General features: G+C 58.1%; 2 protein-coding genes across 5 annotated transcripts in view; both read left to right on the top strand.

Moving 5' to 3' along the window:
* The window catches only part of PTPRA (protein tyrosine phosphatase receptor type A), a 162349-nt gene extending 160460 nt beyond the window's left edge, over window positions 1-1889 (top strand). For all 4 annotated transcript variants that reach the window (XM_064151661.1, XM_064151660.1, XM_064151662.1 and 1 more), the window contains one exon: window positions 1558-1889. In XM_064151661.1, coding sequence (XP_064007731.1) covers window positions 1558-1632 — 75 coding nt within the window. In that variant the 3' untranslated portion in view covers window positions 1633-1889. The remainder of the gene's footprint in view (window positions 1-1557) is intronic.
* Window positions 1890-5803: 3914 nt separating this feature from the next.
* Window positions 5804-11648, top strand: MRPS26 (mitochondrial ribosomal protein S26). The gene is made up of 6 exons (XM_064151672.1): window positions 5804-6054; window positions 6461-6603; window positions 9025-9196; window positions 9660-9797; window positions 10495-10618; window positions 10945-11648. The coding sequence occupies exons 1-6, from the start codon at window positions 5819-5821 to the stop codon at window positions 11074-11076; spliced, it is 945 nt and encodes a 314-aa protein (XP_064007742.1). The 5' UTR covers window positions 5804-5818; the 3' UTR covers window positions 11077-11648.
* The last annotated feature ends 454 nt before the right edge of the window (window positions 11649-12102 follow it).

The following is a 12102-nucleotide window of genomic DNA, read 5'->3' as shown; positions in this document are numbered from 1 at the left end:
AAACTGGCAGGAGTGGCTGACCACATCAGGCTGTGCTGCCACTCAGCCAGGCCTGGACAGGCTGGAGAGCTGGGTGGAGAGGGGAACCTCATGAAGTTCAGCAAGGGCAGGTGTAGAGCCCTGCAACTGGGGAGGAATAACCTCCTGCTCCAGGGCAGCTGAGGGGCTGACCTGCTGGGAAGCAGATCCACAGAGTGCTGATGGGAGTGCTGGTGGACAAGTTGCCCATGAGCCAGCAGTGTGCCTTTGTGGACAAGAAGGTCAATGGTCCCCTAGGGTGCATTAAGAGTGTGGTCAGCAGGCCAAGGGAGGTTCTCCTTCCCTTCTAGTCTGCCCTAGGGAGGCCACACCTGGAGTACTGTGCCCAGCTCTGGGCTCCCCAGTTCAAGAGAGACAGGGAACTGCTGGAGGGAATCTGGCACAGGGCCACCAAGATTCTGAGGGGACTGGAACATCTCTCCTATGAGGAAAAGCTGAGAGCCCTGGGGCTGGTTAGCCTGCAGAAGAGCAGCCTGAGAGAGGATCTGCTTAATGCTCAGCAAGAGCTAAAGAGTAGGGGGCAAGAGGATGGAGCCAGACTCTCTTCATTGGTGCCCAGCAAGAAGACAAAGGGCAGCAGTAACACCTGGAACCCAGCAGGTTCCATCTGAAGGAGCAGAAACTCCTTTGGTGTGAGGGTGCTGGAACCCTGGAGAGGTTGTGGAGTCTCCTCTAGAGAGATTCCACACAGCTGGGCATTGTGATCCTGGGCAAGCTGCTGTGGGTGACACTGTTTTAGCAGGGAGGGTGAACTGGATGAGCTCCAGAGGTCCTGCTTTAGGGAGGTGGAACTGGATGATACTGGAGGTCCCTTTCAACCTAAACCATTCCATGATTCTATGGAGATCATCCAATACAGTCTGGATGGTCTCCAGATGTCATGCTTTAGCAGGGGGTTGGACTGGGTGATCTCCACAGGTCCTGCTTTAGCAAGAGGTTGGACTGGATGGTCTCCAGAGGTCCTGCTTTAGCAAGAGGTTGGACTGGATGGTCTCCAGAGGTCCTGCTTTAGCAGGGGTTGGACTGGATGGTCTCCAGAGGTCCTGCTTTAGCAGGGGTTGGACTGGATGGTCTCCAGAGGTCCTGCTTTAGCAGGGGTTAGGACTGGGTGATCTCCACAGGTCCTGCTTTAGCAGGGGGCTGGACTGGGTGATCTCCAGAGGTTCTGCTTTAGCAGGGGCTGGACTGGGTGATCTCCAGAGGTCCTGCTTTAGCAGGGGGCTGGACTGGATGATCTCCACAGGTCCTGCTTTAGCAGGGGTTGGACTGGATGGTCTCCAGAGGTCCTGCTTTAGCAGGGGTTGGACTGGATGGTCTCCACAGGTCCTGCTTTAGCAGGGGTTGGACTGGGTGATCTCCAGAGGTCCTGCTTTAGCAGGGGGATGGACTGGGTGATCTCCAGAGGTCCTGCTTTAGCAGGGGGTTGGACTAGACAATCTCCAGAGGTCCCTTCCATCCCCCACCATGCTCTGCCTGTAAATTCCCATGGTCTAACTGCCCTCTCCCTGCATCCCCCAGGAACAGTACGAATTCTGCTACAAGGTGGTGCAGGAATACATCGACGCCTTCTCCGACTATGCCAACTTCAAGTGAAGAAGAAGAAGATGATGAAAAACACCCAACAAAATCCACACCCTGAACAACAAAACGTCAGAAGAGTTGCCTTCTTTAATATTTTGTAATATTCTGTTTGTTAATATAACCCCTGCCCCCCAAAAACCACACACAAAAAAAAAACCCCAACAACCAACAAAAACAGAGCTGTGTATATATCTTACCTGGTTTAGAGGTTGGTACCATAAGCTTCATATTAGCTGGAGAATTTTATATGTAGCAAAGTGTTTAGTGCACATCCTCTTGGCTCCCTTTTTTGTTTGTTTGTTTGGTTTTTGGGGGTTTTGTTTTGTTTTTTTTCCAATGTTTTATTGGGGAATTCAGTAGCGTTGACGTTTGGATTAATGTTGTCACCTCACCTCTCTTCTGGAGAGCTGAGCTTTGTTTGTAAATCTCAGTTTTGGGTTTTGGGTTTGGTTTGGTTTTGTTTGTTTTTTTTTTTCTTTGGAGGGAGTAAAGGCTTTCTTAAAAAAAAATAACAAGAAGAAAAAAAAGTATCTTGGCTCTCATCTGAAATAATAACAAAAAACAATCGACCTGCAGCCTCCCCAGACAACCTGCAGCCTCCCCAGACAACATCCAGCCTCCTCAGACAACCTACAGCCTCCCCAAACAGCCTGCAGCCTCCTCAACCTCCAGCCTCCCCAAACAACCTGCAGCCTCCTCAGACAACCTACAGCCTCCCCAAACAGCCTGCAGCCTCCTCAACCTCCAGCCTCCCCAAACAACCTGCAGCCTCCTCAGACAACCTACAGCCTCCCCAAACAGCCTGCAGCCTCCTCAACCTCCAGCCTCCCCAAACAACCTGCAGCCTCCTCAGACAACCTACAGCCTCCCCAAACAGCCTGCAGCCTCCTCAACCTGCAGCCTCCCCAAACAACCTGCAGCCTCCTCAGACAACCTACAGCCTCCCCAAGCAACCTCCAGCCTACTCAGACAACCTACAGCCTCTCCAAACGGCCTGCAGCCTCCTCAGACAACCTTCAGCCTCCCCAAGCAACCTCCAGCCTACTCAGACAACCTACAGCCTCTCCAAACAGCCTCCAGCCTCCCCAGACAACCTCCAGCCTCCCCAAACAGCCTACAGCCCCACGAGGTTTTCTGGACCTACAGGGAAATGGTTTCATGGAATGCTGGAATTGAATGGCTGAGGTTGGAAGGGACCTCAGAGATCATTTACTCCAACCTGCCTGCCATGGGCAGGGACACCTCTCAACAAGGCTTGGTTGCTCAAGGCCTCATCCAACCTGACCTTGAATGACTCCAAGGAGGAGGCAGCCACAGTCTCACCACTCTCATACTGAAGAACTTCTTCCTAAGATCCAGTCTAACCCTGCTCTCCTCAGCTTCAAACCTTTCCCCTCCTTGGCCTGTCTCTAGGCACCCTCATGAAAAATCCCTCTGCAGCCTTCCTGTAGGATCCCTTCAGGCACTGGAAGGCAGCTCTAAGGTCCCCCCAGAGTCTTCTCCAGACTGAACGCCCTCAGCTCAGGCTATCCTTATAGCAGAGGTGCTCCAGCCCTTGGATCATCTTTGTAACCTCCTCTGGACTCACTGCAAAGACTTTGTGTCCTTCTCTACACTGGGGACACCAGCACTGGATGCAGTATTTGAGACAGGATTTGATTTTTCTCTTGCTGGACAGCTCTTTAAAAACCAAAAAGGAGAAGAAAAGAAACAAACCCACAAAACAGCTTCTTCTGGCTCTGTCTGTATGGATAAGGCCAAGGGCATCCTGGGGTGCATCAAAAAGAATGTGGCAAGCAGGAGCTTCTCTTCCCTCTCTACTCTGCCCTGGGGAAGCCACATCTGGAGCATCGTGTCCTGTTCTGGACTCCCCAGTTCAAGAAGGACAGAGACTTGCTGGAGAGGGTAGAGCAAAGGGCTACAGAGCTGCTGGGGTAGGGGCTGGAACATCTCTGTAAGGAGGAAAGCGATTTGGGGTGGTTTAGTTTGGAAAAGAGAAGACTAAGGAGGATCTCATCAGTGCTGAGCAAAACTCAAGGGGTGGGTGCCAGGAGGATGGGACCAAGCTTTTTTCAGTGGTGCCCAGTGACAGGAGAAGGGGCAAGAGGCATGAGCTGGAACGTCAGAAGTTCTACCTAAACATGAGGAGGAACTCCTTTAATTTAAGGATGGCAGAGCACTGAAACAGGCTGCCCAGAATGGTGGTGGAGTCTCCATCTCTGGAGACATTCCAAGCCCAGATGTGTGACCTCGAGGTGCCCCTGCCATGGCAGGGCTCTTGGACTTGATGATCTCCAAAGGTTCCTCCCAACCTCTACCATTCTATGATTCTGTATATCCTGATTTTTTTTAATCCAGACCCAAAAAGGTTTCCTCCTTCAGGCACAGGCCACCAGATGCTGCCAGTTTGGACACCATAATGACCTTAGCAGCAACTGGTGGGATTGCAACCCCTAAAAAACCCAAACCCCAGGAAAAGAAAAGGATTTCTGCTTCCTAGAGGAAACATCTGAGTGTTCAGTGCTGGGTTTTAGATCTGCCTCAAGGATGGGGTTTGGAGTGGGACCAAGTAAGGACCCAGCAGGCAGTGCTGCTGCTGTGTGGTGTTCAGGGGCTGGAGAAGAAAGCAGCTCTATGTGGTCCAGGCTTTATGTTCTCACCCATTGTGGTGTTTCTTCCCAAGTGCCACCCAAACCCTTCCCTCTCCTTGGTCTGTAACAGCAGTGAAAGAGGAATTCTGGAGCCACCTCAGACTGACACCATGCTGCAGGGGTTTGCCTCCCATCTTTGGGCTAGACCTCCAGTCCTTGATGCTGGGGGAGATTTGAGGTAGTTCTGGCATCTCAAAAGATCACAGAATGGTTTGGGTTGGAAGGGATCTTTAAAGATCATCTAGTTCCAACCCCCTGCCGTGGTCAGGGACACCTTCCACTAGATCAGGTTGCTCAGAACCCCATCCAACCTGACCTCAAAGACTTCCAGGGATGGAGAATCAGCAGCTCTAGGAACTTGTGCCAGTGTCTCACCCCCACCATCATAAAGAATTTCTTCCTTCTATCCAATCTCAGTCTATCCTCTTGGAGTTGCAAACCTCAAGAAGGTCTCTGCAGGGTCACAGTTGAAGCACTCAGAAGTTCCTAAAGCTGAGGGTGAGCCTTTTCCAGCCTGAGAGATGTTCTTGCTGTGCTCAGGACAAGTTCAGAGGTTTTTTCTCTTGTATTTTTTTGGTGTGTGTTTTTTTTTGCTCCAGTGGAGGCTCCATGTTTGAGATTTGGTCTATCAGGGAAGGAGGCAAAAAATAACTGCTGGGTTTTATCGTTCCCCTGCCAGAAGATGTCAGACATGAGGAAATCCTGGCGCTGGTGGTGGGCCAGGTTGATTTGAGCAGCTTTGTTGTTACAAAGAGGTGGTTGGTGAAACCCCCTCCTGGTTCCCTCTGCAACTGGGAGACCCTGCCCTGGTTTACTGGGGCAGCTTCATCCTCTGCCTCAGGTATTAGGAGAACTGGGTTCAGAGTTTCACCCCAGGGATTAAGCTGGGCATGCAGGGTGGTGATAGGGAACACAGAGAGGTGGCAGGGATCAGGGATGGTGACATTGCTGCCCAGCAAGACCCAGAGGACATGGAAAAAGCCTTTCCATGGTGAGGTATCTGAGTTCCAGCATAGCTTTACAATCCAGGTGGCATTTGGTGGGGGCACACAGGCAAAGAGAGACCCCACAGCAACACAAGACATACCCCAGAAACAACCTTGCTGCTGGCCTCTCTCTGCTTCCTGGCACCCCCTCAGGAACTCAACATTGTCACTTAACTCCTGAATTTTGGTATGTGTGTGGGGAAGCATCTGGGGTTTTTCCCCCCTTCTTTTCCCAGATCATTGAAGGGCAGAAGAGTTTTGGGAGTCTGGGCAGCTGCCCACCTCTTGTCAGCACATCTGCCATGGTCCCATCCTGTCATATCCAACAGCAAACACAAGCAGCTGCTGAAGATAATCCCAGCCCAGACCTTGCCTAAATCCCTTTCCTGGGCTCCACCACATCCCTGAGCCAGGGGCTTTGGACCATGTGGCTATGGCCAGCATCCAGCCCCAGCTGGGAGGTGATCAACTCGAAATGGAGGGAAAACTGATGAAACTGGGGCTGGGTGGGGAACCGAGGCAGGGAGGGTTTGCTCCCTCCTCTTCCCCACAAGCACCTCCATGGGCTGTGGAGAACCTCCTAGCCATTTTGTCGGTGGGGCTGGGGACCATCTGTGCTGGATCCAGCCCTCTTCCAGCCGCTGGCAGCTGCAGCGTTGTCCGAGGGGTGATGATCCCCCGCGGGAGCGACGGCAGGACCAACGTCACCATCGCCTGGCACTACAAGTAGCAGTGCCCAGCCCGTGCTGCCCACTGCTCTGGCTGGACACAGCCACCACCGGCACCCATCCGGCCAGGTGAGGCGGGCTGCTGGGGGGTGGGAGCTGATGGCATGCAGGGACCCCAGGGTGGGTGGTCCTGCTCACCTCCAATCAGACCCTGATGGTATCCCCATGCTGGAGTAAAACTCCAGCAGCGCCCATGGGTGCTCGTTCCCTCCAACATCTCCATTTCTAACCCAAAGAGCACCTGGGGTGGTCATCTCCTCCATACCTCGCAGCACCTATGGGTGCTCATACCGTGCAGCACCTCCATCGCCAAACCTACTCCACATGGGACCCTGGACTTTGGATCTTTGCCAGACCCAAACCACCTCCAAGAAGCACCCATGGGTGCTCATCCCTCCAGCACCTCCACCCCCAAGCTCCCAGCAGCTCTACTGGGGTGGGTGCTGGTGAGACAGGAACCAGTCTCTCCCCGCAGCCCCCTCCCCAAGGCCATGGCACCCCGCGGGTCCCTGCTGCTGCTGCTGGCACTGCTGCTGCTGGTCACGCACTGCCCTGGCCAGCACTGGTCCCACGGCTGGTTCCCGGGGGGCAAGCGGGACCTCGGAACTCCTCCGGCCCGACAGGTAGGACGTTCCCCAGGGCGACCCCCCCCGGGTGACACCCCCACTCCCCACCCAGTGTGACATATCCTTCTCAGGGTGATCCCCCTCTGTGAACATCTCCTCCCCATGAGTTAGCCCTTTCGGGTTTCTCCCCTACCCCAATTATCCTCCTTTCCCATAGAGCTTCACGCCCCCCCCCAGATTACCTCCCCCCCGCAATCATCCCCCTCAACCCAGGTGACACTTCCCCAAATGATCACATTCCCCCCTCTGATTTATCCCCCTCGGGTTTACCCCACACCTCCCTCCCCAAACCATGCTCCCCTGTTATCCTCCCCCCACTACCCCTCTCGGATTTATACACCACCACCCCCCCCACACACACACTTATCCTCCCCCGATTATCCTCACGCATCCCCCCTCAGATTCACCACCTCAGCCCCGGGGCTTTGTGTCAGGTCCCACTCCGACGCTGGTCGCTCTCCCGCAGGTCCCGGTCCCGCTCTGCCGCTGCCGCCCCTCTCCGCCGTGCCCCCCGCGGCGGGAGGAGCCTCCGCTGGTGAGGGGGGCCCGAGCCGGGGCAGGACCGGTTCCGAGCTGGGGGTCGCTGGGGAAGGACAGCTACCCACTCCCGGCCCGCTCCTCGCAGGGGGCTGCGCTGCGCTGAGCGGCACCGGCCGACCCCCCGTGACAGACTGGCAGCACCCACCCGGGACCGACAGACCAGCCCCGGGACAGACTGACCCCACCCGGGACCGACAGAGCCCACATGCGGGTCCCCGCGAGCAATAAAGGGGCCCCGCGGGACTCCGTGCCGAGTGATGCCGCCTGTCGCGGGGATGGTGGTCTAGCGGGGAGGGTCCTGCGTGGGTAGGTGCTGGGGTTGGGGGGGGTCTTACCCTAGGGTGTCCGTGACCCATGGGTAAGTCTCTGTCATGTCCCGGGGTGTGTGGGGGTGGATGTCCCGAGTAACTGCCGTGTTCCGTGGCGGGGGTGTCTTTGTCCCACAGCGGGAGGTTTCTGTGCGTGACCAGCGGCTGGCTGAGTCCCGTGTGCCCGGCGGGGCGGCACGCCGCAGGGAGAGAGAGGCTGAATGCCGTGTGCCCGGCGGGGCGGCACGCCGCAGGGAGAGAGAGGCTGAATGCCGTGTGCCCGGCGGGGCGGCACGCCGCAGGGAGAGGGCTGAGTGCCGTGTGCCCGGCGGGGCGGCACGCCGCAGGGAGAGAGGGCTGAGTGCCGTGTGCCCGGCGGGGCGGCACGCCGCAGGGAGAGAGAGGGCCGAGTGCCGTGTGCCCGGCGGGGCGGCACGCCGCAGGGAGAGAGAGGGCCGAGTGCCGTGTGCCCGGCGGGGCGGCACGCCGCAGGGAGAGGGCTGAGTCCCGTGTGCCCGGCGGGGCGGCACGCCGCAGGGAGAGAGAGGCTGAATGCCGTGTGCCCGGCGGGGCGGCACGCCGCAGGGAGAGAGAGGCTGAATGCCGTGTGCCCGGCGGGGCGGCACGCCGCAGGGAGAGGGCTGAGTGCCGTGTGCCCGGCGGGGCGGCACGCCGCAGGGAGAGAGGGCTGAGTGCCGTGTGCCCGGCGGGGCGGCACGCCGCAGGGAGAGAGAGGGCCGAGTGCCGTGTGCCCGGCGGGGCGGCACGCCGCAGGGAGAGAGAGGGCCGAGTGCCGTGTGCCCGGCGGGGCGGCACGCCGCAGGGAGAGGGCTGAGTCCCGTGTGCCCGGCGGGGCGGCACGCCGCAGGGAGAGAGAGGGCCGAGTGCCGTGTGCCCGGCGGGGCGGCACGCCGCAGGGAGAGGGCTGAGTCCCGTGTGCCCGGCGGGGCGGCACGCCGCAGGGAGAGAGAGGGCTGAGTCCCGTGTGCCCGGCGGGGCGGCACGCCGCAGGGAGAGAGAGGGCTGTGTCTCGTAGGGCGCTGTCTTCTCTGGGGTAAGGTATGTGTCCCGCGGGGTGCAGTGTCCCGGGCAGGTGCCATGTGCCGCAGGGCTGCGATTGTGCAGGGAGGATTCCCCGCGCCACGAGTGCCCCGTGCCACACGGGTTTCCGCGGGGTGGGATCCCGTGTCCTGGCAAGAGGGCTCCCGTGGGTGCGTTCATTGTCCCGCAGGACATCTCTTGTCCCAGGAGTCTCCCGCGGGGGTGCTGCCCGTCCCGGGGATATCCCCTGGGGTGATGCTGTGGCTCATGGGGGTCCTCTGTCCGCGCACCGCCGGGTGAAGGCCGGGCAGGAGCCGCCCTTCACCGGGTGAGGGAAGCGGCTCCCCCGCTCCCTGTCCCGTCCTGCCCTCGGCGGGGCGCTTCCGGCGCGTCACGCCCGGTGCCGCGGGCCGCCGCCGCCATGCTGCCGGCGCTGAGGCGCTGCCTGCCGGGGCCGGGCCTGGTGGCCGCGCTGGGCCCCGCCGCCCGGCCAGGACCCTGCCTCGGCCTCTGTCCCGGTACGGGCCCTGCCTGGGGCCCGCGGCTGGTCCCGGCGCGGGGCCGCAAGACTCGGCATGACCCTCCCGCCAAGTCCAAGGCGTCGCGGCTGAAGGTGCCGCCGCCTGTGGACCCTGAGGAGCTGCTGGTAGTGATCGAGCGGTACCGGCAGCACCGGCTGGTCCTCGGCGCGCTCCGGTAACGCAAGGGGCTGGGACTGCTCTGTGTAGGGCTGCGAGGGTGCCGTGGTGCGGGGCAGGAGCAGAGTGTGTGTGTGTGAGGCTGCCTGTGGGGCAGGGGCGGTCTGTGAGGGTGCCGTGGTGCAGGACAGGGCTGAGGTAGCGGGGCAGGAGCAGAGTGTGTGTGTGTGAGGCTGCCGGTGGGGCAGGGGCGGTTTGTGAGGGTGCCGTGGTGCAGGTAACTGAATTTGGGGCTGCTAAAACGCAGGGGGTTGGTTATGGGGCAGGGTGCTGGGGGTAGGGCTGTGGGGCATGGGAGATGTGAGGGGCCTGAGACCACTTCGGGCCGGGGTGGCTGACTCGTTCTTGTGCGGTAGGGAAGGGCCAGGGTGGTGGAGCTGGCTCTGCTATGGGGCAGGTTTGGGAGAACCTCTTGCGTGCCCAGCCCTGGGCAGGAGGTCAGCGGCCTCCCCTCCTGGCAGGGCCGAGTTTAGAGCCGAGGTGCTGCAGAAGAGGCGGGAGGCTCTCATGGCCCAGGACGGCTCGGCGGACCTGATGGAGGAGCATCAGCGTCTGATGGCCTGGAATGAGGAGGAGAATGCGCGGCAGCGAGCACGCAGGTCAGCGTCCTGCCCTTCCCTGTGACTCCCGCTTGTGCGCCGCTGAATTCAACACCTGGGGCACTTAGAGTCAGGCTTCATTTTTACACTTGACCTAAACCTTGACCTCCTGAAAATAAACCTGCATACACCCAGACACATCTGCAGCACCTCTTGCTGCTACGGGTAAGCCACCATGCTCTGGAGCTCCTACCACTCTCCTGTGGAGGTGTCATGCTCTTTCCAAGGGAGCTGTCCCCCGGTCAGACACAGGAAGCATGTCAGTGCTTCCAGTAAAAATCAGTATTTCCTGAATCTCAAAAGCAGAAGGTGACAGGGAGAAGTCAGTCTGTCTTGTCTGCACTAGCTTGGTCCATCACAAAGTGCTTGAGCTTCTGCATTCAGTGCCTGCTGAAGGAATTGCGTGCTCCAACTCAGCGCTCCCAAATACAACCAGACCTTGTTGGGTCTTGGGCTTACAGCACATGGGCTCTGGAAAGCTTTTGTCTTCGCTCTTCTCTTGCAGGACACAGGGGATTCCCTTGGTCCCCACGCTGGGGACAGGGCAAGCTCTCCTGCCTAGCATGGCTCCTGGCTGTGCACAGCCCTGCCAGCTTTGCATCCATCCCATGGGGTCATTGTCTCACCGAGGTGCTACTCTGCAGAGCACAGGTGTCTGCCAGCACTTTGTCATTTTGTTTTCCTTTCCCTGTGACAGAGAGGAAAGACTCAGGAAAGAAGAGGAAGAGCAGAAGAGGCATAAGCTACAGGCTGCAGAGACCAGGGCCAGGAAGATGGAGGCTGTACTGAAGGAGAAGGAGAAGGAGGTTCTCCAGCTGCAGGTTAGAGCTGCTGCTGCCTCCTGGGGGCAGCGCTGCCAGCAGTCACTGTGAGGGATTTGTTGGCAGCCCGTGGGAACGATGTGGAAGCTGTGGGATCATTTTCCAGAGATCTTTATAGTGGGAGCTGGGAACACAAGTGTTAGCAGCTTCTGGGAGTGTTGGCAGCGTGTGGCTGGGAGGGAGGCTGAGCGAGAGCTGTGAAAAGAGGGTGCAGTGGTCCCGAGGAAGAGAATAAAGGTTTCCCTGGCGCCTTCCGAGATCCCATTGCTGCCCGCAGTGACTCATCTGCTGCCATGCATTCAGAGCTGCTACTTGTCCCCTTTCAGGAGGAAGCCAAATCCTTCATCACCCCAGAGAACCTGGAGGCACGGATCGAGGAGTGCCTGGACAACCCTCGCAACTACAACTTCGCCATCGACAAGGAGGGGCGGATCGTCAGACGGACTGTGCTGCCCTAGCGGCCCGGGGCAGGGGCTGCTGGCCTGCTCTCTGTCCTCAGCCCCTGCTCACAAGCCCAGTGCTGCCTTTTTAATTATAAATCACCCACAGAACTGGGAGAGACAGTTCTGGGCCTGGCCGTGGTTCTTCTGAGGGGTTCATGCCTGTGGCGAAAAGGATGAGGGAGAAACTTGGGAAATCTCAGCCTCTTGAGGCAGCTCAAAGCTGCTGGTGTTCATGTGCCTGTTGCTGGCACTCTGCTCTCCTACCTCCCAGAGGTGCAGATCCTTCTACCTTCTGCACCAAGCATGTGGTGGTGGAAAGCAGGAGGAGTTCTGAGGCAGCTCCCAGCTCCTTGCTGCAGCTGTTTGCAGATGGACCCCTCTACGTGCCTTTGAAGGAAAAGGCATTTAGTGGCACTGTAGGAAGTGCCATCCCTCTGCTGATTTTTGGTGGTGGTGGGAAAAGAATTCACTGTTCTTCTGGTTTCTGCCGTGGTGGAGGGACCTGGTGTTCCTGTGCACACTTCAGACACACTTTTTTTTCATCTCTTGGTGTGGCTAAAGAAGAAAATGTGTTGAGAACATCCAAACCATGCCAGATTTTGTGTGTCACCTGTTCTTTTTCTCACCTCTTGCCTGATTTTACTCATCACTGACCTGATGGAGAGCAGTGAAGGGGAGGAGGACTCAGGAGTCCTGGTGAATGGAAGGATGACCATGAGCTAGCAGTGTGCTCTTGTGGCCAAGAAGGCCAATGCCATTCTGAGGTGTATCAGAAGGGCTGCAGATAGCAGGGGGGTTCTCCTTCCCCTCTGCTCTGCCTTGATGAGGCCTCATCTGGAGTATTTTATCAAGTTCTGGGCACCCCAATTCAAGAAGGACAGGGAGCTGCTTGAGAGAGCTCAGAATTGATTAAAAAGGTTGAACATCTTCCTTAAGAGGAGAGCCTGAGGTAGCTGGGGCTTTTTAGCTTGGAGAGGAGGAAACTAAGAGGTGACCTCAGTCATGTTTACATAAGGTGCAAGTGCCAGGAGGCTGGAGCCA

Source organism: Pogoniulus pusillus, chromosome 11 (genome assembly GCF_015220805.1).
Source record: "Pogoniulus pusillus isolate bPogPus1 chromosome 11, bPogPus1.pri, whole genome shotgun sequence".
In the NCBI taxonomy this organism is placed as follows: domain Eukaryota; kingdom Metazoa; phylum Chordata; class Aves; order Piciformes; family Lybiidae; genus Pogoniulus; species Pogoniulus pusillus.
The sequence above is the reverse complement of the archived record's forward strand: the minus strand, read 5'-3'. Positions and strand labels throughout refer to the sequence as shown.

Coding starts and splice junctions, on each gene's coding strand:
- MRPS26 (XM_064151672.1), top strand. CDS start 5,819: ATGGGCTGTGGAGAACCTCCTAGCCATTTTGTCGGTGGGGCTGGGGAC. Junction 9,197..9,659: donor CTGGTCCTCGGCGCGCTCCG/GTAACGCAAGGG, acceptor CCCTCCTGGCAG/GGCCGAGTTTAGAGCCGAGG. Junction 9,798..10,494: donor GCGCGGCAGCGAGCACGCAG/GTCAGCGTCCTG, acceptor TCCCTGTGACAG/AGAGGAAAGACTCAGGAAAG.